Source organism: Pempheris klunzingeri, chromosome 9 (assembly GCF_042242105.1).
Source record: "Pempheris klunzingeri isolate RE-2024b chromosome 9, fPemKlu1.hap1, whole genome shotgun sequence".
NCBI lineage: Eukaryota > Metazoa > Chordata > Actinopteri > Acropomatiformes > Pempheridae > Pempheris > Pempheris klunzingeri.
The window spans coordinates 20,865,482-20,890,255 of record NC_092020.1 but is presented as its reverse complement, the minus strand read 5'-3'; the positions used below and the strand labels follow the sequence as shown (position 1 = coordinate 20,890,255).

At 41.5% G+C, this 24,774-nt stretch overlaps 4 protein-coding genes across 4 annotated transcripts; 3 read left to right on the top strand and 1 right to left on the bottom strand.

Moving 5' to 3' along the window:
- Positions 1 to 1,746: 1,746 nt before the first annotated feature.
- On the bottom strand, positions 1,747 to 6,592 carry leprotl1 (leptin receptor overlapping transcript like 1). The gene is made up of 4 exons (XM_070836978.1): positions 6,529 to 6,592; positions 5,780 to 5,855; positions 3,311 to 3,497; positions 1,747 to 2,179 (listed from the first exon to the last, which is right to left on the bottom strand). Exons 1-4 carry the CDS (start codon positions 6,542 to 6,544, stop codon positions 2,063 to 2,065), a joined length of 396 nt encoding a protein of 131 aa, XP_070693079.1. The 5' UTR covers positions 6,545 to 6,592; the 3' UTR covers positions 1,747 to 2,062.
- Positions 6,593 to 7,226: 634 nt separating this feature from the next.
- On the top strand, positions 7,227 to 16,221 carry srp72 (signal recognition particle 72). Its single transcript, XM_070837031.1, has 19 exons — positions 7,227 to 7,330; positions 7,848 to 7,968; positions 8,298 to 8,418; positions 8,859 to 9,002; positions 9,162 to 9,273; positions 9,354 to 9,385; positions 9,675 to 9,799; positions 9,943 to 10,000; positions 10,183 to 10,314; positions 10,430 to 10,558; positions 10,895 to 10,967; positions 11,317 to 11,381; positions 11,572 to 11,667; positions 12,266 to 12,369; positions 12,788 to 12,865; positions 13,304 to 13,444; positions 13,600 to 13,637; positions 14,662 to 14,821; positions 15,832 to 16,221. Exons 1-19 carry the CDS (start codon positions 7,231 to 7,233, stop codon positions 16,010 to 16,012), a joined length of 2,010 nt encoding a protein of 669 aa, XP_070693132.1. The 5' UTR covers positions 7,227 to 7,230; the 3' UTR covers positions 16,013 to 16,221.
- A 1,555-nt stretch (positions 16,222 to 17,776) lies between these two features.
- Positions 17,777 to 18,862, top strand: LOC139206826 (snRNA-activating protein complex subunit 1-like). Its single transcript, XM_070836423.1, has one exon. The coding sequence runs from the start codon at positions 17,777 to 17,779 to the stop codon at positions 18,860 to 18,862; it is 1,086 nt and encodes a 361-aa protein (XP_070692524.1).
- A 794-nt stretch (positions 18,863 to 19,656) lies between these two features.
- On the top strand, positions 19,657 to 23,241 carry arl9 (ADP-ribosylation factor-like 9). Its single transcript, XM_070837436.1, has 4 exons — positions 19,657 to 20,061; positions 20,867 to 21,044; positions 21,178 to 21,353; positions 21,807 to 23,241. The coding sequence occupies exons 1-4, from the start codon at positions 19,822 to 19,824 to the stop codon at positions 21,981 to 21,983; spliced, it is 771 nt and encodes a 256-aa protein (XP_070693537.1). The 5' UTR covers positions 19,657 to 19,821; the 3' UTR covers positions 21,984 to 23,241.
- Positions 23,242 to 24,774: the final 1,533 nt, after the last annotated feature.

The window sequence follows — 24,774 nt, the reverse complement described above, 5'->3', positions numbered from 1 at the left end:
TTTTATTTATTTGTTTGTTTGTGAGCAGATTAAACAAACAAGATCTAAACTAGGCTAATCGCGTCTTGGCTCTGGCTTCAGTAACACAGATAAGAGTGGTATCAATCTTCTCATGTAACTCTTGAAAGAGTTTTTAATTTGTTTTATTTGCTCTGTGTGTGGTTTTAAAAATCAGGAAAAAGGCAGGCTTCTGAGGGTCGAAATTATACTGTGGAACAAAAAGGTGTTGATTCTATGAGCATTGATTTACTCAAAAGCTTGTTTTTAACTCAATGCAAAACTTTGATTGGAAATCTGCTGTGCACGGAACTCCATGGCCGACAACAACAAATGGCAATTGGGGGACAATTTAAACAAATTGTAATGATATACAGTCTAACAATAGTAATAGTAATAATAATACTTTAGTCTCATTAAAAATCAAATTTTTTATCTTCCAGAGAGCACATATTTAAACTGAGGCAGCCATTAAAAAAAAAAAAACCCTACCATGTTCATCAAATGTTCAACACTCAACCCCCCATTCAACAAACTAGTGCTTCAACAAGGCAGCAGATGCTAAATTCACTGTTCAGCTACCACTAATGCAGTTAAAACAGCAAACAGGAGAGCTGCACCTGACTGACTGTCGGCTGTGCTGATCCCAAAGCTGCCAACAGATTACATGAGCCACTGTACACGTTTCCTTCACACAGGCTGGAGAGCAGAGAAACACATCAAAACCAAAACAAATCATAAAACACAATGGAGTTTCTTTTTTTATCATGGAAATGCTGGTGTGAGGAAATGTGACAGCATGTGTGCCAAATCTGGACCCAATGTGCTTCTGGAGAGAAATACAATATAACACTGAGCAAAGACGCTGGGGTCTTTTATTTTGAAGGAGTCACATTTAAAAGCTTAAGGGCAGTTAGTGACTGAACAGGCCTTGATAATAAATAGCCCAGATCTCAGCTTGGCTGAGTTTTCAACAAGGTTGCTGTCCTCTAACTAATCCTATGCTAGCTGGTGGCTACTAAGGGCTGTTGATGCTTTCTTGACCCGGCAAGGTGAGGTTTACCCATACTGAGAGTGAGGTAAGAGCTATCATGTGCAAAATAACATGGTGAATAAGCAGCCCTGCATCCAGTTGGCACCTGGGAAAATCACCACGTCAGCTTAATTTGATCTCTGCAGTGATGGTGAGGGCGTTTGAACGAATCCTCTAAGTTCAGAGAGGGAACAAACACTCGCTTTCTGCTGCTCCTGAACATCATCTCCTTATTTTGTGTGACAAGAAATTTGATTATTATGGTTTTCCCACATGTAAAAAAAAAAAATAAAATCCAAGGGATGATTGCTAAAGTGAAAACACCACAACCCAGTTCTTTCACCGCTTAGCGTTGGAAGCATTACATTAGCAGACAGCTAATGAAAAATCTCCATTGTTTCATCTGAATTTTGACCATTTACTGTGACAAATGTAAAAGAGACAGCTTCAGTCAATACGACCTCTGCCGGATCTCATCATGACTGGTGAAATCTGAGCTTGTTTTGTGCATATTTTCTATCCATTTTCTGTTGATTCACGCTAAACTCAGCACTTAGACTGGTAATGCACACCCATCTGTGCTCTTAGCATAGAGAAAAGCTTCCTCCAAAGAAAAAAGGAGCCCAGACAGTTATGACTTTGTTCTTTTGGTCAGATTAAGTGTTATACCACATTCAATTTGATTCTTTTTTTCGCATATTGTCACAGATCACACAAGCAATTGTTCACCAGCTTAGAATGGAATCGCACAGACAAATGGAGAAAACTCACAAACACAGAAGTCAGACAGCATGACTAAAAAGAATAAAAATCCAACTGAAAGTCAGCAATTTCCATCCCACTTGTGTCAGTTGATGCAGGCGGTAAAAAAAATAATCAAATAAAATAAAGTATTGCACTGGTTTAGTGTGAGTCTATGGATGGGCGGTCATCATATAAATAACAACAACAACAACCAAACAGTAATACCATAATAATAATCGTAACGCTAATAAAAACAGTTCAGACTAAGGTCCCCCTCCCTCTGCTGTTTTACCACTGCTGCCAACTGAAGTCGTCGTTGGATCCAAAGACGAGGAAGAAGCCCAGGATGGTTCCGAAGATGACTACGTTGCCCGTTAGCACGAGCGCACACGCCCCCCAGGCGATCTGTACACCGAGGCATTAATAATTCAGGTTAACAAATGTGCTGCCAGGCTGCAGCTCATATTTAGGCCAAAATCTAGTGGGTGTCAACAGTTTACAGTCATTTCCACACGCTGCTCTACAGTTGCATATTCAGGACACACAGCAGGATGGGACATTAACGGCAGCCGGCAGTGAAATGCTTATCATGTCGTGGGCTGCAGCTGGTGCATCTGTCAGCTCCTCTGCTATGTAGCCAAACATCCTTTTCTAAAGTAATTTTCACTCATTACTGCTGCAGCCTAAACTAAACCTTTTGGGGAGGCAGCAAAAAGTTTTGAAAACAGACATATTGAAAATCTGGAGGCTGATAATATTCCAAATTCATGTTATTGTCATCAAATCCCACGAAACCGTCCGACTTCCCTGACTACCCTGTCTGCAGGCCCAAGCCTGAGATATATTCTAAAATATATAGTTAATTCTTTCAAACTGCAAATAAGTTCCTGACAGCCAGTCTGTGTAATTACTCAAACAGGAAAAAAATAGTACATTTGCTGGGGACTATTTTCAATTGCGGACTGACACACATTTAGTGCTCCAGAGAGTATTTGGGGCAGCGGAATAGTGTTTATGGGAGCAACAACACGTGTGGCAATATAGAATATAGCCTTTACATTTGTTTACTTTGTACGCTTTATACTTTTTTACTCTCCAGTATGTCATTTAAGAACTCATCTTGGATCTGTATGTAGATTAAGCTTCTGTAAAAACAGCATGTTTGAGATCAAGATCAGGAGCCACAGTTAAATAGTGGGCATGTTCGATCACTTATCTTGAGTTACAGGAGTTGTGGGAAATTAGCCAAAAGTGATACACGCAGTGTCTTATGAGAAAAGACAGTTTGAGAGTAAGGGTAGTAAGTATTAAGTAAAAAGTATTAAATGACAAATATGCATTGTTTGCTGTGCGGATATATGTTAGGAATCTACAAATATGAATAACTGTGGATAAATATGTAGCACAAAGTTTAAAAAATGACTTGTTCTCTTTCATTTTGACTTCAGGTTTCGGTGGAGTAAAAACTTAATGCACACAGTTGCGGCATTCTTTTTCACATCACTGTAAAGTCACTAGGAAGCTTCTGGCACTTACTACTTCAGCTCTTGCGAAGACGATGGGCAGGCCGAAGGCTGAAATGACGATGCCCGTCGTGAGGAAGATGGCCAGCTCTTTGCAGGCGTTACTGGCCGAGTCTGTGTCGTCGACCACCCTCCGTGAGATGCAGTAAGGGATGGGAGAGAGGATGTAGAAGAAGAGGAGGAACAAAGGCCAGTATTTGCTGCAGAGAGAGCGAGTGAGGGGAAAAAAGAAAGAGAGAAATAAATAGCCACATGCTGCGATGACAAAGGAAGCAGTCGCGTGGATTGAAGGATAAAAGGACCAAACACTATAAATGTTTGAAGCAGTGTGGTGCCTCAATGGCTGACCATTTCCATATTTTTGGGGCTGCCCTATAATCACATTTTGTTTTTGGGGGGGAGGGGGTATTTTTAAAGAAATACGAACTATTTTTGGAATAGAGGCTCTTTTGTCACATTATACCTGCGCAAAATCCTGGACAAAATTGTGGCCCAGGATGAATTCCTTTATAAAGTACTCTTGGAGACGAGCAAGAGAGCCATCACATGGAAGTGGCTGCAGGAAACCTGCCTTCAAAGGATGACTGGATTGCAACTGTCACCAAAATACACTGGAGGGAGAGACTGACCGTTTCTTTGAGACTACAATTTGGACAATATGTAACACTGGAGAAAAGCACTGCTTACACTGAGGGGTATAACCTGCTGTCTGAACAGCTGAAAGAAAAACTTGCTCTGTATTAATGTGTGGCTCACAACAACCCATGTTCTTTCCTGCCCTTTTCTGTTTCCATTAACCTCAATTAGAAACAGTTGAAGGGCAATGAAGGGCAAAATCTCACTGGCCTCCGCGATGCATGTCAGTTAGCATAATACTGTACTTTCATACTGCATGGTAACATATCAACACTTATAGTTAGTTAGTGCGCTTCATTATTCTGAGCTGCTTAATGAGTAATTTAACGTGTGTAAAGTGTAGAAGTGTATCAAAGCTGTTACACTGTATAATTTACAGTATTTGTTTACAACCTTGCGTTAGGTGAAAGGCTTAGGAAAGCAGTTCATTTTTGGCATAATTGGGCAAGAACTCCATAATTAACTTTCAGCATATTGTAATTCAATATGATTGGTCTGAAAGAAAACTTAACTTCTGCACCTCCTCTTGGCTCTGTTTTCAGGCTTTAGAAAATCTACCCTGTGACGGGAGACTTTAACCAATCACAGGTCCTCTCAGAGAGAGGGAGTGTTCCCATTAGCTGTTCTACAGACACATATGCACGTCTCTTCCGTCTATGGTCCCTTCAGATGTCTGTGAAAGCCTGATTCCGTGGCTGAAAACCCTGCAGAAAAAGTTGTAATTCAAGCATTGGCAAAAACCGTCTACACTGCAAAGCAGCCCAAACAAGGGAAGATGGACTTATGAAACAGAGTCTGAAAGAGAGGCTGACAATAAAAGCCATAAAACACAAATCAATATCGACGAAGCGTCTCAGAGATGGAGAGCGCGATGAAGCTGCTTAGCTGATAATACCGGAGGGGTTTAATAATCACCATCACTAAACGATTTTCCAACAGTCTACTTCACTACCCTCCACTCTGCTGGACTGCGGCTGTCATTTAGTATAATGAAAATGGCTGAATTGGAAATGAGATTAAATTTCAAGGGCCAGATCTTTAGCTTGTAGCTCGAGATATCTCATGGAGTGACAAAAAAAAAAAAAAAACCCTGTCAAGAGTTGTTCCCGGATAAGCTCAAATGTATCCACTACACTGGGAAGGTGTGGTATGCTCTCTTTAGACACAACTTTAGGGACATATTTCCACCACTAAACTGAAGTTTGGTCCATCCTTGATGTGTTTTGTGCATTCACGCACGGCTGGATTACCATCCTTTGTCTTTAATTGTCTAAACTTGTGGTCCTGTAAGCGAGGTTTTAAGACCTTTATTATTTCAGCTGAAACTGTTCCACACTTTTGAATGACCACACACATCTGAAATTACCCCAATGGGTCTGGTGTTTTGCCCACTGGAGACTGTCCCAGCAGTCTGCAGGATTAAGAATGCTGACGTCATCTTCTTGCAAAGCTTCCTCGCCACATCCATGAGAAATAGATATGACCGACACAGCTGTAGATGTTGTTGATGTATAGACATAGCAACCTTTAAATTGTCATATTTCTTCAATCAAATGGAAAGTGAAAAAAAGTTTTCCTAACAACCCCTAGCCTCTGTGTTTCTCAAAATTACACCGGTGTGGTAGGTATGTATTCCAAATTACCATGCCTCAAATTACCTTACAGTAAACCAGGTTTAGTACTGGGGGACACAGCATCTCATTTATGCCCCGGAGCCCCCAAAAGAGGTGACTAAAGCCATGCATTCACACCTGTATTTAAAGCTGTAAACCTGTGATGGGATCAACCAAGATGCACCTGACACAGGCACCGACAGGCTCACGTGGAGTGGGATGGTGATACTTACTCGTACACAGGAAGGGCACATCCTAGCATGAGGAACATGAGGCCAATGGCCCCTCCAAAGGACAGGCTGATGAGAGCTACAAAAGAGACAGAGGGGAGGATATCAGCATGGACAGTGGCACGTAGAGTGTTTCCGAGTCTGTGCATCCCGAGACTCTCAACAATCACATCGTAGCAACAGGGCCCCCGGCTACTGTAGCTATCATGTGATGAATCAGCTGGTTTCACGTGCAAACAGCTACATTAGCCATCTAAGCCATGCCATTAGGGGCCCATGTTAAACTCTGGAGGCAATGTAATCAGTGTGGTTGCTTGTTAACTGCAATTAACTCACTTGCAACAAGCACAGCACCTCAGTCAGACACAGTGTAATTACTCAAGACAAGGTGCTGCTAGCATTAGCATTATAACGGTAACTACTACGTTGTATATACTTCTAAAAAGGAAATACGTTAATTGCGGTGACATAATGCGACATTACAGGGCTGCATCGTTTCAGCTGACTGGAGTTAATGTATATCTAATTGTACTGACTAGGTAGCGGCTTCTAACCCAAGCAATGAAGACTATTAAGCTAATGCTAATGACTGAATTGGCCCTGCGGCTAACTACTTCTTCACGTTACCGTTAGCTAGCTAGCTGGACATGGCAAACGCATCCTTCTGCCTTCAGGGTATTTTGATACAGTTAGATCAACTGATGCGGAATTCAGAGGCTTTTTAAGAGAAATGAAAAGTGGACATGTCTTACCTTTAATCCCAGCCATTTTTCCTGGACAAAAGCTCGACACACAGCCCTGACGAATGACAACAGTGCCCCCCTCCTCGGCTGGCGAGTCCGACCGAGCCTCCAACCCTGTCTGCTCTGCTGCCTTCCAGAGCCACCAGCAACATCGGAATTATTACCACTCGCTCAGAAAACTCCTACTTAAGTAAAATCTTTCCTTAGTAACTTTTAAACCACTTTATTTCGGGTTTGGTAGTGTCATTTATATTTAAAAAACATTTCAGAAGTGATTTATATTTTTGTTTGTAGAATCTTAACTTAAAAATGCAATGAAGGAGAGAAGTACAGCATTTCCCTTTAAAATATGTGCACTATATCATATCACTATCAATCGCAAAATAAAGGCAAGGATGCTCAAAATAAATCTAAAAAATGTCTATTTCTATATGTTAATTCAAACATCACACGGCTGCAGACGAGAGGCCAATTTTATAGGATTGCTTTGAAGGCAACATTTGCCTGCGTCACTGCTAAATGAGAAATAATGTCACTAACGTATATCTCCAAATCAACAACCTTGCATTAATACAGAATCAGTGTCGTAGTTTATTACTATTTTTGTCTTTGTATCTGTTTTTTATGTTTTAAAAAAATAAAGATTAAGTTTTTTAACCCGGATGTGCTATACGTTCTATTTCCGCCGCTCTGAGAGTCCATTCAGCAAAGATGGCGAGCGGAGGGGTCTCGGTGGCTTCGCTGTGGACCGAAGTGAACCGCTGCGGTCAGAATGGAGACTTCACAAGAGCCCTGAAAGCTCTGACTAAAAGTAGGGATTCGCTCCTGTCATTGTTATTCTCAAAGGGAGCTGTCGCTGCGGCCAGAAGATGGCTCCATTTAGCAGAGCCCGCTGGCTAAGCTAGGGCCAGCTGCATGACCAGCTGTTAGCATGTGGCTAGGCTAACGGCAGTCAGACAGCTGCATGTCAGGTCTCACAAACGCCGACTTGGCTTTAAACACCAAACATATGCTCACAGCCATATACTTAAGCGATGTAGCTACAAACCGAGGCGGTGTATGTTGGCTGTATGTGAAGTGATACAATTATAAGTGCCCAAGTAATGCGCCGTACTTATATGATTAGTGACGTGTCCCTAGCTTCACAGCTAACTCATCATGGTGGGCAGCTAACCAGCTTTTAGTAAACTGTCACCAAATCATCAGAAACGTTTACTGACTGATGGTTCTTCTAGTGTTAATCCTGTTTTCATACAATAGATAAATTGTCTTTAATCTGCTTCACTAATGAATTTTCTGATGTGTGTTTGTGTCCTCCTCTGTTGCAGTTTTGCATGAAAACAGGGATGATGTGACGGCCCTTCACTGTAAAATAGTTTGCCTTATTCAGAATGGCAGCTTCAAAGAGGCGCTGAATGTCATGAACACCCATTCAAAAGTGCTCGGCAGGTAATCAACTTAGTTGTGTGGTTATTTCCTTGTTTGAAACTCTTCCATGTTTTGTTTCTTACAGTAACCACTGAAACAATTATCAGTTTAACCGGTTATTGGTAGAAAAAGAACTGCCAAAGAGTTTCATAATCTATTAATTTGTGTAATTTTTTTAATCAAGGAAAGATGCGAATCATTCTCTGTTCCACCCTCTAAAATGTTAGGGTCTACTCACTGTTATAGGTAATCGTAAGTCGAATATCTTGGGAATTTGGACTTTTGACATTTTGACTGTCTGAGGTTGGCGTTGTCTACCCATTGAAATAATATTTGTTTCTCTTCGTCAGTGAGGTTGTGTTCGAAAAGGCTTACTGCGAGTACCGGCTGAACAGAGTGGAAAGTGCCCTGAAGACGATTGAAAGTGCTCCTGAACAGACGGACAAGCTGAAGGAGCTCTACGGTCAAGTGGTAAGGCTGTTTGGACAAGAAGAAAATAGTGTTACTGCTGCATGTAAAAACACACCATTTGTGAATAAGATCTGGTATATGACTAACACGAGATCTTAAACTGCTGTGTATTGTTGGCTCAAAGCTGCTGAATCTTAATATCTAACCATGTGACAGAGTTCCTGTAGTATAAGATAAGGTCAATGATGGGGTGCTGACGCAATCCTTTAAAACCCAACATATCACTACTGCTGTCAGTGATCTTGTGCAGCGTTCAGGGAAAATGGTTACGTTGAGGGTCTCATTTATTATTAGGTAGTGATACAATTGGTGTACAACACTGTCTGAATCAAATATTCAAGGAACTGTTTAATCACTTAAGCTTGTGGTGTTTGGCATTTATTCTTGTGAGAATTTATAGACCACCGCTGATTGGAACAGCGTCTCTTCTCATTGTCCAGTTGTACAGACTGGAGCGCTACGATGACTGCAAGTCCGTCTACACAGATCTGATCAGAAACTCCCAGGATGAGTATGAGGAGGAGAGGAAGACCAACCTCGCTGCTGTAGTGGCCTCCATGAGTCAGTGGGAGAGAGCTCCGTTGGTAAGCACTCCTCTAGAAAATTCAAATGTTTGGCTCTTTGGTGCCACACTTGTGTACCGTGCTTCATTTATATGTTTTTCTGTGTTGTTGAAAAATGTCAGTGAGTGTCACCAGACTCTCTATTGCTTTTAAGGTGACATGTTACATTTCCTTCCGCAGGAAGATCTAGGTCTTCCAGAAACAACATATGAGCTGTGCTATAATGCTGCCTGCACTCTGATTGGCCAAGGACAGCTTACAGAGGCCCTCAATAAGCTACGACAAGCAGAGGGTCAGTCCCACTCTGTTCTGTTTTCAAGTTGCCACTTTTTCATTCATAAGTTGACGTTAACTGGTTGTTTTCTTCCACAGAGCTTTGCAGAGTCTCATTGGCAGATGATTCTGTGAGTGTCGCTTTGTTTTTCTCCAACATTTCTGCTTCATTCATCAAATCTCATCCATCTTTTTTTTTTGGATGTATGTTGACTTTTGATTTGCAACATTTTCATCCATTCAGAGATGAAAAGCAATCAAAACTTTCAATTCCCAGAAATACTCAGTACAAAGATCAGGATTTTGAAATTGATGTCTGTTTGAGTTGAGATGCTACCAATGGTAAATACACAAGACCTGACTGTTGGCTTTCTACTGTTCCCAGAATAATCATTGTCGTTCCTGGTTTGTTCCTTTCAGGATGTAACTGAGGAAGACATCGAATCAGAGCTGGCTGTCATCCATTCTCAGATGGCATATGTCATGCAGTTACAAGGTCGGACAGATGAGGCACTGCAGCTCTACAACCAGGTCATTAAGCTCAAGTGAGTCCACGGGTCATCCCGTTCATATTTTGCAAAAGCAGATGAAAAGAATGGGCTTTTTCATGGTTACAGTGGCTGAATTTGTTTAGTAATACCTCGTTTAGGGGCACTGAAATGAGCTTTTTTTTTTTTCTTAATTACAGGCCATCAGATGTGGGGCTGCTTGCTGTGACTGCCAACAATATCATTACAATAAACAAGGTATGTGCCTGACAGTCTTACTAAGTTCAGTATTTCATTATTAAAGCAGCAATGTGACCTGACAGTAAACCTCAGACTAACTCACTTTCAACAGAGTACTGCCATGTCACAAAAGGGTGAACATTGCCAACCACACTGCAAAAAGTCTGTTTTCATTAAAGCTCTGTGTGTTTTTTTTATAGGACCAAAACGTTTTTGACTCAAAGAAAAAGGTGAAACTGACGAACGCTGAAGGTGTTGAATACAAGCTGGCGAAGAAGCAGCTGCAGGCCATTGACCTCAACAAAGCCCTTCTGGCCATGTACACGAACCAGGTAAGGCTACAGTTAAAAAAAAAAAGCTGTTACAGTCGTGGCTGATTTTTCCAGAATTCTAGTTTTCATTACCGATACTGAGATTTGTTGGTGTGTTGCTATTTGCCATCAACAGGCTGACCAGTGCAGGAAACTGTCATCTAGTCTTCAGTCTCAGAATCCGGGTCACCCGCGGCCGGTCCTCATCCAGGTTGCGCAGCTCTGCAGGGAGAAGCAGCACAGCAGGGCCATAGAGCTGCTCCAGGTAGAGACGACCAACACGGCTGGTTCTTCTCCGTCTGATTCACATCCTAAAAAACAACAAAATCCTCCTACTTCTCTGTGAATTATGTGAAATGGTGATGTTTCATTGCCTCTTAAAGCTATCTGTACCACGCACTTATAGTATTGACAGACACTTTAAAACACCCAGGGTGCTTTACAGTTCTAGGCACACAGACTCATTTCACGCATCTTTGCTTTGGCTTTGAATTGTTTACTTCTATTTGTAAGTGATGCTAGTAACGATGGTGGTTTTGAATGCATTTTGTAATTAGTATTTTCTTAGACCTTGCTAACCGTCTGTTCTTTTGTTTTCCAGCAATTCTCTGATCAACACCCAGAGAGTGCTTCTGGCATCAAACTGACAATGGCACAACTCTATTTAGTACAAGGTACTGTTATGTTTTTACATCGACTATGGTTCGATGTGTTCAGACAAACCGTGCCCGCTAACCACTACTCTTTTTAGGGCAGACTATCCGTTATAATAAACACAAATATCTTTGTTCAATGAATGCATATTTTATTGTATAACTGAGTAGTTTATTTGGTTGTTAGCCTTATTCTTATCATATTATGAGTGGAGTCCTTGATTTTAATTTTCAAACTGTTTTGATTTCTTAAAATGTATTTTTCCCACAAGTTTTTTTTTCATGGTTACAGTGGCTGCATTTATATGTTCTCTTCTGTTTATATGTTTTGGGAAACTTGCATGTTAAAGAGCCTTTTTTGCGTCCTCAGGTCACGTAACAAAAGCTTGTGATGTCCTAAGGTCCATTGAGGAGTTCAAGCACAAATCAGGAATGGTGAGTGTGGAATGAAAATTAGACTGGAGTCTGGGTTTGGGACTCTTTTGTGTTACGTTGTCTCTTTCAATTATAGACGGATAACTGTTAGCACCCTGATAACTGTTAGCACCCTGATAACTGTGCGAACTCTTTTGATTTAGCTTCAGTCCAGCAATCACTCCTCTAAACTATGTCCTTCACTCTTCAGGTTTCAGCTCTGGTGACGATGTACTCCCATGAAGAAGACATCGACAGCGCCATTGACGTTTTCAAACAAGCAATTGAGCACTACCAGTCTGAACAGGTTCGTTTTGATCTCCCAAAAAATTGTTGCAGGTCGATGTAACATCTTGGGGAAAATTCCGATTGATTAGGAATGCTAATTTAGATATAATTAACGTATGTTAATTAAAACTGTTCTTTATGTTGTTTGTAAACTTCAAGGAAACACCGTGACCTAACTGTTTAATTGATGCTATTTATTGGTCAGCATTCTTATTGTCAGCTAACAGTTAAATGGTAAATTATTAACATCCCTGCTGGTGACACATTTTATGTTTTTCCATTGGGTTTGGAATAATAAACAGAAAAAGAATATACTCACAGAAACCTAACATTTATCAGCAGGACATTCAGGGAACAATATTGAGCATTACTGCAGCCCACTCTATTTGATTGATGGGTAATCTGCAGGAAGTGTAGTGCAGAAACATTACAGCACTGAGTGCTTTATAAAGTCAAAACACAAATGTCAGATTTTTAAAAGCCAATCTTGCAAGCCCCCCCCCTCCTATAGTTAAAGCTGTAGGTAATACTTTCACCTGACAAGACAAGCTGACATGTGAATCTGTGCGTGATATCTGTCTCCACTGTGTAATCAGCCTGTTATTCCTCCTCCACAGCCCGGATCTGCTGCTCACTTGGCACTTGTACGTGAAGCTGCCAATTTCAAGCTGAAGTACGGACGGAAAAAGGAAGCCATTAGTGATCTGGAGCAGCTGTGGAAGTGAGTTACAGCCCTGCTAAACAGTCTCAAGTGTCTAGCATGTGGGGAGTCTTAGGGGCTCTTTTTTTTTTTTTTTAAAGGTTATCTCACAGCTGTTGATTCTGCTTTCTGTTCAAGTCATCTTGCTGCCAAGCAACTCCCATGCTCATTAAGTTCAACGTCTTGATAAACAACATTACAAGGGCTTGGAGAGCAGAATAAGAAATCAAACTAACTTTGTAGGCAAAACATTTCTTTATTTAGATGAATGATGAAGAATGAAGTTAATCCGTGAGTGCGTGTGATGCTTTTAACCTTTCCATTTTGTGTTAGTCTATGTCTGTCAGATGATGTCCAATGATCTTTTTTTTTATTTTTGCCAGCAACAGTTTTGGAATTCCTTCTTTTACAACAATAAAGCTTATTTTTCTGGAAACAGGCAGAACACCAATGACATCCACACGCTGGCACAACTCATCTCGGCATATTCTCTGGTGGACACGGATAAAGCCAAATCGTATCCTTTGACTGACTGAAATGATTGAATTGGAAGACACTTGAGATGAAATGAGTAGTTTTTGGTACTCGATTAATCATTTCAGGCATTTTTCAAAGACAAAACATCAAGCAAGCAAACCTCAAATGTGTGGGTTTCTTGCTTTTTACCATGAATAAATATGTTCAGTGATTTGGACTGATCAGATAAACAAAGAATTTGAAGACAAAACTTTTGGCATCTGGAATTTCACATTTTTGATCTATTACTATTACTGTTTTCTAGACAAAACAAGAAATTGTGACAATAAAACCACAAACTGTTGCACAGCTGTTGCACAACTAACAATAATAATACAAAATCTTATAGCAAATGCATAGAGGACATATGATGGTGCAAATGCAGGTGCACATTAGAAATGCCAATACAGAACAGTCTGTCCTTAGCGCTCCTCTCCAGCCTCAGCAAGCACCTTCCATCCGCAGACACGATGGCCTTCAATGTGGACGTAGACGAGCTGGAGAACTCCCACGGAGCCACCTACGTCAGGAAGAAAGCTGCTAAGGTCACAGCAGGAGAAAACCTTCCCAAAGAACAAGGGTAAACCACCATTATTCTTCCTACAAATTGGCTTTATGTTCTTTATGATGATCAGATGTTCTGTTAAATGCATGTTTTTGTCAAACATATTAAGCAGAGTGTGAAGTGCTTCACTTTCACCTAGTTCATGCTAATACATCTGCAATTCTTTACAGCCAAGTCGAGATCAAAAAGAAGAGGAAGAAAAAGAAAGGTATGGTGTTAATCAAATATTGTTTGGAATTTCCAATATAAGGGCCCATGTCCTCATAGCATTTTCTCTGAGCGCCAGTTTCTTTTTTCAGTTGTTCCCTGCAAGGAGAGATTGTATGTGGCTGCCTAGGGAAAAAAAAACTGCTTCACCCAACGTTTTTTTTTTTTTTCCGTTAGTGTTCTGATTTTTTTTTTTGTACTGCTGCTCTGAGCATTTCTGGTTGAAAATCTCTGAACTTTTCAGAAAGGTTGGCTGAAATGGTGCTGGTGTCATCACTAATCCTATATTGGATGGGGGGGGACTTGTCACCATGGTAACCAAGGTAGTGGATGAGAAGCTTGTTTTGGCCGTGTCTGTCTTCCTGGAGCTTTAATTTCGATATGTCAGACAGCAACAGTCACAACAGAGACAGAAAGGCCTATTCGTGGGAGATCTGAGCAGATCGGCCGAACACTAAACTGACAAGACGATGATTTGTCCACCTTGTTGTTGTCGGCGACTGATCGTGTTCTACATCCACATTGTTCCACGGCTGTCAGAGCGCTGAGAGAGGGGACGCTGAACTCAACTGTACAAAGTTTGAGATTGATGCTCATAGTGAAAATACAATGTTGGGTGCTGGATGGACACTAAGAAATAGAAATAAAGAGAAGGGGAGTTGCTAGTCTGTCGTACAACAGCAGTGGTGCTTCTTCCTGGTGCTCCCCAGCACCCTGCCACCACAAAATGACCTTATATTGCCAGAGCTTGGGAGAAAACGGGCACTCTCTCACGTGAAATGTTATTAGGACACTATTGACCTCTGTGGAGCGCCAGTAGGAACTGCAACCATGATTATTTCCTCTTATCCTTCTTACCTTGAGGTGTATGACAATGTGTTCAGCAATGAAGTCTCTCTTATTGACGTGTTTAAGATAACATATTATAAACCTAGTCAGCGACTAGAGCTCTGTGTCATTTGTTTACTCGGTCTGTGCTGAACTGAGTGCTGCCCTTCAGTGGTTCCTCCTGATCTCCTTTTTAGGCAAACTGCCCAAGAACTGTGACCCCAAAGCGACCCCTGACCCCGAGAGGTGGCTGCCTATGAGGGAGCGATCCTACTACAGAGGCAAGAAGAAGGGGAAGAAGAAGGAGCAAATAGGAAAGGGCACACAGGGAGCGACGGCAGGAGCCTCAGCCGAGCTGTGAGTAAACCTCATGCATGTGCACGTCACCTGTGAGTGGAGTCGTATGGGTGCAATTTCCCGTAATTGAAGCCCAGTAATCAGTTCCACTAAGTGGAGGAAAAGCACCTGAGATTGTCCTTTTGTTTCCCTGCCAATGAATCCTCAGTGGAGATGTCCAGCTGCTGTGCAGAAGGAGCAGCTTGTGTGTTATTTAGGCCAAAATAAAAATGTTTCTCAGCCTACGTAGAAATCCATATGGAAGGACTTTTAAGAAAGGCCTCCACACTTGGGAAAGTGAGGCAGCATCAACTAATTTTATAATACGTCATGATATAGAGAATCTCAGCGTTGAAAATGACCCTTCATTTTAGAAATGTAGGAAAATCTCAAGATGAATTATACAGTATTTTTATCCACAAATTGATGTTTTTTGAGTTTCTTCATAATGTGTCTATGAAGATATTGACAGTTTTTTTTTAAAAAGAAAATTTTCAATTGATTCATTTGTTGATTAATTGAACTAATTTAGCAAACATTTCTAGGTTCCAGCTTCCCAAATGTGGGGATGATTTGCTTTTCACTGTTTGTCATTGTGGTTTAAATACCTTTTTTAGGTTTTAGGCAAAATAAACTGCTAATCTTATTCACTATCTTCAGACCAATTATGAGTTAAACATTAAGCAGTATTGAACGTAATGGGGTGCAGCCTCAGTTAACAGGTTAAAAGAATGGTTTGACATTTTGTTATTTGCACTTATTGGCCTTTGTGCTGAGAAATTGCATGAGAAGAGCGATACCACTCCACATAAGTTTATTACAAGTATGGAGCTGGAGCCAGAGGGCCGTAAGTTCCCGTCATCTCACTCTAGGCAAGAACCAAATGAGCAAAATTCTGTGATTTCTTCTTAACGTGCATGCAGGGCGCAGATAGATGTACACATCCCATTTCAGCTTGGTGGGTTTAACGCTGAATTCTAGGTGCTAAATGTGCTATAAGCTGATAGGATTTTGGCTCTTCTCTGTTCCAGGGATGCCAGTAAGACAGCCAGTAGCCCCCCTACCTCCCCCAGACCAGGGTCTGCATCCGGCTCATCTGCAGCCCCCACCAGCAACGTAGTCCCCCCACGACAGCAGAAGCCTGCAGCCTCGGGGGCCACACGAAAGAAGGCACCACAGAAGAAGAAGAAGGGAGGCAAAGGAGGCTGGTAGTCGGAGGGAAGCAACACGTGAGGCAGAGGGAACGTGGGACACGCCGAAGTCCGTGTGCCTCAGAGATCATCGAGAAATCACAAGCTTCTCTTTTTTTATGTTCAAGGTTATATTTACTTTTTTTGTTCTGGCCATTCATTTAGATACGTGAAACCAAAAGTTTGCTTCTCTGTCATTAATTGTGATGTTTTTATTTTCGTTTTTTTTTTTTTTTTTTTTAAGTACAGACGAAAGAATATTTAAAGGACAGTTCCACTGAAGTTCACTTGCTGTTGCTCTGCAAAAGCAGACAGTCTCGAAGTTTTTCCTCACTGTTGCTTGTGACATTTCAATGTCAAAGTAAAACGAACAAAAAACAAAAAAACTACACATATTGCCACTCAATAGTTTGTCATTAAACAAATAGAAAAAATATTTCTATGCATGGTCACAGTGTCCTGGGTGTAGTATCTTTATATGTACATCTGTGAAATGCCTTGATAAAATAGGATAATAGATCTGTGGCTTTATTCAGCCAACTTCAGTTTAATGAAGTTTCACATAAAGTCATGTCCCTCATTTAGACAGAAGACGAGTTCCAACAGTTCAGACAATTAAGAAAGCAAACCACTTTTGCAAGGTAACTAGAAGTTCATTGTTCATTCAGGGAGAATTGTCCTTAATATTTCTTGGGTTTGAGCATCACATGGTTTGATAATCGGGCAAACAACCGGACATGATGCTCTGGCTGTTTGCTTCACGGTTTCCTTGAATTGTCCCCCTCAGCTGCAAAGATGCAACGACAAAGAAGTATTTATTTTTGAATCCCTGTGTTGGTCTAAATTCAAAAAAGAGTTTTAATTCTTGAGTTTAATTTTGTCAGATGCATGTTTTAGGAAATGAGGAAAGACACCAAACTGGTGTCCCATTTTGTTAAGTCTTAATAAAACTCTTAGCAGCAACATGTGACTTCTGTGTTTCCTAAAACACTTTAACTGATATAGATAAGAAAGCCACCACTTTCTGGGAGATAAGTGCTCTTTCTTTTTTTTTAAACAAGATTTTGCATAAAATCTTACAAAAGTGTGTTTTTATCATGACGTTATCTGAACCACCCGATCTGGTGGGGCAGATAAAAGGAGGTGAATGGAGTGTAATTAAAGTTCTCATGATAAATATCCATATTCCAACATCGAGATCAGTTCACCATCAAACCAGAAGTGTCGCTCCTCTTCTTTTTCTTAATTGTCCCTGTGAGGCATTTATTTCTTCTGACCTTTCACAAAAGATTTAGCTTTTTTTTTTCCTCCCCTTAAACAAATTAAACTCAGGATCATGTATTTAAAACCAAATGCCATAATCACACACTCATGTTACACGTTACTGTGTGCAGCATGCAAGACACATGCTGCAGTGTTCTCATCAATTCAGTTATTGCTTTCATGTGGAATTAAAAAAAAAAAAAGCATATTGTCTTTAAACTACCAACAAAAACTCTTAATTCTGCATTATATTTCTCCTGAACGCATCTTGATTCCACATCAGTATTCTCTTTCTTTTTTTTTTTTTTTTTTTTTTACCACATGATGTCCATGGAGATCCACAGAGCAGCAGAGTTGATGAGGCTTCATTGATAATCGCTGTGACTGACTGACTGACTGACTGCTCACTTGTGGGCATGGCTCTCAGGTGATTCACCAATGATGAGCCTCACCTGCTCGCGGTTCTTTTGACAAACAGTTTGAGAGTTTCAGTGTCGTCTGAGGTGGTTATTTTCTGGAAAGGATGCCTCGTTTGCCGCCTCATTACTCTGATTTCTTCCACGCTCCTCTGACAGAGGACGTGGAGGAGCTGCTGGCTCGTTTCCAGCAGACTGACTCGGTCAGATTTGAGGCGTTTGCAGCCACCTGGAGGGACATGTGCTTCTCGGATGTCTTTCTGGGCATTCCTCGTGTGGGCGAAATGAAGAGATTCTGCAGAGTAACGTTGGCCACAGCCGTGAAGTACTTCCTGCCTCCTTACAGCTACCAGATCCGAGTGGGAGGCTTGTATTTGCTGTTTAGCTTCTACCACACGCAGCTCGCCGTTCCGCCTGTGCAGATCAGACTCCCCCTGAGGGACTGGGCTCAGATCCAGAAGTTTCTCAGAGACTCTGTGGATTCCGGGCATCATGATGTTGTTTACATATACCGAAAGCTTGTCGCGATCAAAGCCATACACTTCACCGCCATGCCACATTTTCTCACCTTCCAAAAGCAGAGGAAACCAAAGAAGGAGTCCGTGTGCGCCGAGTTTCTGGGGAGGACCACGGCCGTGCAGGAGCTCGTCTCCGCAAACATCCTGGAGGAGCTGGCCAACATCCAGGACCACTACGAGAGGCTGAAGGAGGCCACGGTGGAGGTCAGAGGCAACGTCACCATGACCCACAGGGACTTAGCCGTCAGCCTGAAGGACTGCATGTCCGAGTTCATCACTTGGCAGCAGAAGACTTTCTCACAGGGTGGCAAAGACCAGAAGGATGAGGAAGAGGAGGAGGAGGAGAGGCCGGTCGAGTCGAGCAGCAGCAGCAGCAGGGCCAGGCTCCTGTCCTCCATAAAGCAGAGGAGCTACACCAGCTTCCAGGAGGCGCCCAAGGCCAGGAGGCACCGTCAGGCCGAGACGGTGGACTCCTCCAGCTCGGGGGCAGAGCAGGTGCGGGAGGCGGCTCTGCAGCGCAAGAGGCTCCCCTCCCTGCGCGCTCGGACCTGGCAGAGTCTGGGGGTGACGCCGGCGGAGAGGAAGCTCCAGGCCTGGCTCCTGAGCGCCCCCGAGCAGCGGGAGAGGCTGCCGCTGAAGAGGGCCAACCAGGCGGCGTCCGTCAGACCACGATGACCGTCAGCTCCGCAGGGAAGGGTTTGTGTTCTCTGAACCAACCAGTCAGTTCATCAAAAAAAAAAAAGATGGCTTTGACTTCATTGCATTGTCTCTAATTATGCTCCTGTTCAGTTACTGTAAAAACAATATTTAAATGTAATACTTTTGCTAATAAATGTATTATCTTCACTCCTAATTTCTTTGCCTTTTGTCAGGTGACTCAACTGGTTATTTACTGGTAAACCTCTACTCTACTACATTTTGGAAGCCAATATTGTAGTTTTCACTCCACAGTGTGTATTTGACATCATTACATACCAGCTGCAGCATTAGTGATGTTTGCATATTAATACATCACTAATTATTATCCAGTTATATAATAGACATTACCCTAAAATATCACACTCTGCATAATTTGTACTTTTACTCTAAGTATACTTTGAATACAAGACTTTTACTTGCAACTGAGTATTTGTACACTGAGTACTTTTTTCACCACCACTCTGCATGAAGATGAATTAGCATATTCTTTGGTTTATGCTAAATTTAAGATAATTTGGGAATTATTAAAAAAAATTTCCAAGAGCAAAATAAGATTAATTATTTTTTCAAACTCAGACTCATTGGCCTTGGCTCATATTGATGAATCGAGTTTGAAAAAATGATAAATCTTAAAATAATTTTTCTTTTGATGAAGAACATGAAAACTCGAACACCGTACAACGGTTAAGGCAGTTAAGATTTCAGGAGCAACGGCGCCCCCGAGCGGTGAGGTTGTAACACTGCATCAACAAAAAGCGGCCCGGAAATAAGTTCCCGCAGCGCTTCCTGTCTGTTAATCCCACTTGTTGAGGAGAAGAGGAGAGCGAAGAGGTCGGACGCAAACTTAAAGCTCAACACAAAAGTCGGACAATGGCGGAAACCGACGGGTAAAAACAGCGGGAGTTAGCGAAACGAAAGTCGGGCGGTTGAGCGCCATGTTTGGTTTGAGAGAAGCCGGTGTCCTCGGCGCCTCCGTCGCTTTGGCGGGGACAGTCGGCTATCTAGTCTGGACCTACGCGTCCTCCTCCGGGGAGAGGGAGCCTGAAACACGGCGGGGGCAGGACGGCGTGAGAGTCAGAGAGGAGGCAGAGGGAGGGGAAGAGGGAGAGGACAGGGGAGAGGAAGCTGGACTAACTGTGCCTGTTGTTGCTGCCGAAGCTCAGAAAGCATCAGAGGTAAAAACAACAAAAAAAACCCGTAACTTTACCGGACACACCTGTTAACTAACTTTACATCTAAAATACATTAATTAACTTCCAAATGTTGTCACGAGGACAAAAGCAAGAAGAATATGTCAAAGCTGAGCACTTGTAGCAGCTGTTCAACGTTAAAACCTAACAAGGACGAGAGGAGACGTTTCCGACGTTTAACCCGAAATAGACATAAAAAAATAAAGAGCAGCTGTAAAATATTTTGTGTTTTAAATGTGGATGCATTAATGGTGATTCTCTAGTGTTTCTAAACTAGTAAACAACCAGCTAGATATCTTTATTTACTAGTTGCAAGACCGAGTTCTCTGCTGTGGGGAATCCTGGGAAATGTAGTTAGGGCCTCTCTGGCCAAAATAGGTTTGAAGTGAAGTAATTAATTGGTCAGCAACATAACATTCATGTGCACCATTGTTCTACAATCAATACATGACTGGGAGTCGTTTTCTGGATGTGAAAATACCAAAATTACACCAGTTTCCACCTCTCATCTGTGAATATTTGCTGTTTTTCTCAGTTTTCTGTGAAGTAAAAGGAATATTTTCATTGGACTTCAAGCTGTTTAAGAACAGGAAAGCTGTGATGACCCGTTTTATAAACCTAAATTAATTAGCCAAATTAAACATTTTCATTTGAGAATTTCGGTTTTAAGAAACTCATCTACATTCCTCAATGTAGGATATCAAATACGTATCTTCATGGTATCAGTACAGAAGCTCATGAATTGAAGTCTCTCGGCGAGTATCCAGCCTTAATCTAACGTGTGCTGCAGTCCAGGCCAGTGCAGTCGGCGAGGACACAGGTGCTGGTTCTGGGTCTGGATGGAGCCGGTAAGACCAGCCTTCTGCACTGTTTGGCCACCGGCACCCTGGAGCAGGACATGCAGCCGACTGAGGGCTTCAACGCCGTCTCCATCAACAGAGAAGACATGCACGTCGAGTTTCTAGAGAGTAAGTCTGAACTCTGAACCCACCGTTGGCTTCTGCTTCTGGTCAGTTGGAAGTTTGAGCCGTGTCACAGCCATCTGTCTGTCTGTCTGTCTGACTCTCTGTCTGTCTGACTCTCTGTCTGTCTGTGTGTCAGTTGGAGGTAAAGAGGAGCTGCGGCCATACTGGCAGAAGTACATGTCCAAGGCTCTTTTGCTGGTGTTCATGGTCGACTCCTCCAAACCGGAGCTCTTCCCCGTTGCTAAGAGGCATCTACACGAGCTGCTGGCCTCCGACCCCCGTCTGCCTTTAATGGTACTGGCCAACAAACAGGTGAGCGTGACAGAAAAACACTCCACAGCATTTTCACTTAAAGCCCCAAGAACCATGCTCCGCTTATAAGTAGAGACTTCTAATGCAGCTTCAGTTTGTGCTCAGATGTTTTTCTTGATAAATTGGTTGTTTGGATAAAAGAACAGTGAGTTTTCCAGGTTCATAGGTGACATCTTCAGAGGTCTTGGTTTGTCCAATCAAATTTTATCTAGTCTAATCTACCTCTGAGCCACAGCCGCACCCTAAAATAGGATCCTTTACTTACATAATCTGAAATTACCTAAAAGATACTTCCCCTGCTGTCTTTTCCTCTTTTTTTTTTTTTTTTCCAGAGGCGCTTTCACTAGAGTTCGTCCTTTTCACAATCTGAAACTCTACAGTCAAGCATCATCTGGTGTCTCTTTGTACCGAAGCAATGGGATAATTAAATTTTTTCATTTGTCACATTCCCAGGACCTTCCAGGAGTCTGCAGCATCACAGACCTCCATGACGCTCTGAGTCTGTCCGAGGTCGGAGATCGCAGGTTGTTCCTCATCGGCACCCATGTGAAGAAGGGCGAGGCGGAGCTCAGCTCGGGCGTTCAGGACGCCCGGGACCTGATCATCCAGATGGTTTCTGACGGCAGATAAAACACCGTCGGTGGATGTCACTAAATCCTGTGATACGTTCTTTGCACCTTTTCACTTAGCTGCTTTCTCTACACCAGGTTGACTGTTTGGGGAAGGTATAGCTTGGATTGTAAAACTCCTAGAAACTTTGAAAAATGTTTCTTTGTTTCAGCGTTACCAGATGACCATATCTTTATGAATGAGTTCATTAATCTTCACCAAAGATTTATTTTCATCCTAGCCATAAATATTTCACTGTTACTGATGACTTTCCTAATGTCATTTAGCTCTGTAGATGATGACACACGAGTAACTCTAGAAGCAGTTCATGTGCACAAAGACCTAAACCTGAGAGAATAAAGCCATCATATCAGCTTAGAGTACAAAGTGAGGCTCCCATCCCTTCCGATAAAGACGCTCGTCCACTTTGTCCAGGGAGCGGAAATTTCAAAGCAAAACAGAAAACGGTAGGAGACTCTGTGGTACAGTCAGCGATGGTACTTGAAATCATTTCTCAATATTCAAATTTTTATTTTTCAAAGTGACCTCTTTCTCCCATTTAGGGGGCCGCCAACAAGCAAACTTGACTGTTACAGCTTTAAGAAGACATTAATCTTGTGAAACATGTTTGCAAGCTTTGTGATGTGCTGACAATATTTAAACCTCTGAAAAGAAAGCAGAGACACCACAACTATTTAATGCCTAAATAAAACAGTTGTTTATTGAAGCAGGAAGTGTGGATATCAAGGGCTGTTTGCTGTAATAATTAGCCGTTTTATTGTCATTTCAGATCAGACACCTAGTGGCCGAACCCTAACACTACTCAGTAATGTCTTACTGCAAGAGTCAAATTTTTGGATTTCAGCTTTAAAAATGTTACTTTTGTATGACAAAAGTTAATTGTTATGTGCTTTGATGAGGGTTGTGTCTGTATCTTAAAAAGGGACATCACCTTATCTTAAAAACTCTTTAAAGGGAATAAAACCAGATTATTTTTTCTAGATGTCTTTTGGATTTGCTGTGTTTTCGCTGCTCAGAGATGTTTACTCACTGCTGACTGCTCCTTGTTTTTGTGTTAATGGTGTTTTGCATGGAGAAAATTCACAGTCTGTTAACACAAACTGCATTGTTGATGTTTGCAAAGCCTTCATGTGTACCAATTTGAGGAATGTAAAGGTTTCAAAGAGCACATTTCTGTTTAACTTTCATACCAAAACATGTCCAACAGATAGTATGTGTGAACAGATTCTTCCCAGAAATAAAACTTGTTACCACTCGATTGATTGGTGTGCCATCAGTGTAATTGTGAGAATGTAATTCATGACCCTCCACATACAGAACTCTGCCCATCAGGGTGCCCTGCGGCGCCACATTTATTGGAATAAAACTAATAATAATAACAAGAAAAAGGCCTCGTCCTAACACCGCTCCTGACATTTACTCTGTCGTCAGGCCGTCACAGTACTTTTATATCTGCAATCTGATCCACACACACTGCAGCCGCCTTCCCCGCTGACCTCGACGGATCGGTTTCTTTTTAACATCCTGTCTCGGAAGTCTTGAGACAGCAGGATGGATGGGTTGAGTGTGCAGACTCCAGTTTCAAGGAGTCCTCAGGTGTGGAGTTGGTTGCTAAGGACTCCTGGCTCCATGGCAACAGCAGGAGATTAGTGGGACACCATCAACAGGCAGCAAGCCGACACATCAGCCTGCTGCTGCTGCTGCTCCTGCTGTAAGCTGAGATGGTGTCTGGAAAAAAAGGTAAACTTAACAGTTTTTATGTGCGATACAAATGTTTGCAGTCTGGTATTTTCAGTCTAATTTCTTTGGTTTTTGATTCTTTCAGGGATTCAGTCCAGATTTGGTCCATCAGACAGGTGAAGTAATGTTTAGTTTTTATACATATCTTACTTTTTCAGATGCTTACATCAAAAAGTTTATTAGTCTCACTAAGTTTGTCATAAGATAAGAATGGTTACGTTTAAGTTACTATTTATTATTTAATACTATTTATTATTTAGTGTGCTTGTTTGATATTTTAATATATTTCATAGTGTATTTACTGTATTCCATGTATAATGTTAGCTAAATGTAATGGACTTACAGTTTAAATACTCGGATCAAAAGAAATGAATAAAGAGTTTAAATGGGTAAAAGTGATAGATAAACTGTTGAAATGGCTACAAGGGGAAAAAAAGCATTTGAAATGATTAGCTGAGAGTAATGAATAAACATTAACACTTTAAGCTTTTATATAATCAGTGCTTTAAATAACATCCATATTTGGGCAATTAATGGTCAAAATGTGCAGCTGTCTGCTCATTCAACTTTTTTTGGGGTACATTTCATTTGAAACCCCTTGTTTAGCATTTATGAGTAGTTTCTAAACATGATGATGAATGATTCATAACACACTATAATGTGGTTTTAAACAGATATGTGATCTTTTTGAGTATTAGATGTAGTTCTCAACAAGTTTTAACTCCTCCTGTGAAGCATCCAAAACTGGATGCTGGAATATGAACATGATGAAAGACACTTAAGTGTAACACAGTCGTAATTATACATTATTGGTCTTTATATAAGAATATAAAATATTGTGTGTTATTAGACACCTAAAATGTCCTTTACGTGGGCTTATAGCTACATTATATGCATCATAAACAATTTAATATGTGTGTGTATTTACTGTATATATATTTATTTTGGCTATCAATGATATATAGAGGGTGTTAAAGTGAAGTGTTGCCTATATTTTTATGTTACTATTTCCCCTTAAGGGGTCACCGTGGAATAAAGTGTAAAAGCCTGA

Coding starts and splice junctions, on each gene's coding strand:
- leprotl1 (XM_070836978.1), bottom strand. Junction 3,498..5,779: donor TGTGCCCTTCCTGTGTACGA/GTAAGTATCACC, acceptor CTCTCTCTGCAG/CAAATACTGGCCTTTGTTCC. Junction 2,180..3,310: donor TCTTCGCAAGAGCTGAAGTA/GTAAGTGCCAGA, acceptor CTCGGTGTACAG/ATCGCCTGGGGGGCGTGTGC.
- srp72 (XM_070837031.1), top strand. CDS start 7,231: ATGGCGAGCGGAGGGGTCTCGGTGGCTTCGCTGTGGACCGAAGTGAAC. Junction 10,559..10,894: donor GGGCCATAGAGCTGCTCCAG/GTAGAGACGACC, acceptor TTTGTTTTCCAG/CAATTCTCTGATCAACACCC. Junction 14,822..15,831: donor GCAGGAGCCTCAGCCGAGCT/GTGAGTAAACCT, acceptor TCTCTGTTCCAG/GGATGCCAGTAAGACAGCCA.
- LOC139206826 (XM_070836423.1), top strand. CDS start 17,777: ATGCCTCGTTTGCCGCCTCATTACTCTGATTTCTTCCACGCTCCTCTG.
- arl9 (XM_070837436.1), top strand. CDS start 19,822: ATGTTTGGTTTGAGAGAAGCCGGTGTCCTCGGCGCCTCCGTCGCTTTG. Junction 20,062..20,866: donor AAGCTCAGAAAGCATCAGAG/GTAAAAACAACA, acceptor CGTGTGCTGCAG/TCCAGGCCAGTGCAGTCGGC. Junction 21,354..21,806: donor TGGTACTGGCCAACAAACAG/GTGAGCGTGACA, acceptor TCACATTCCCAG/GACCTTCCAGGAGTCTGCAG.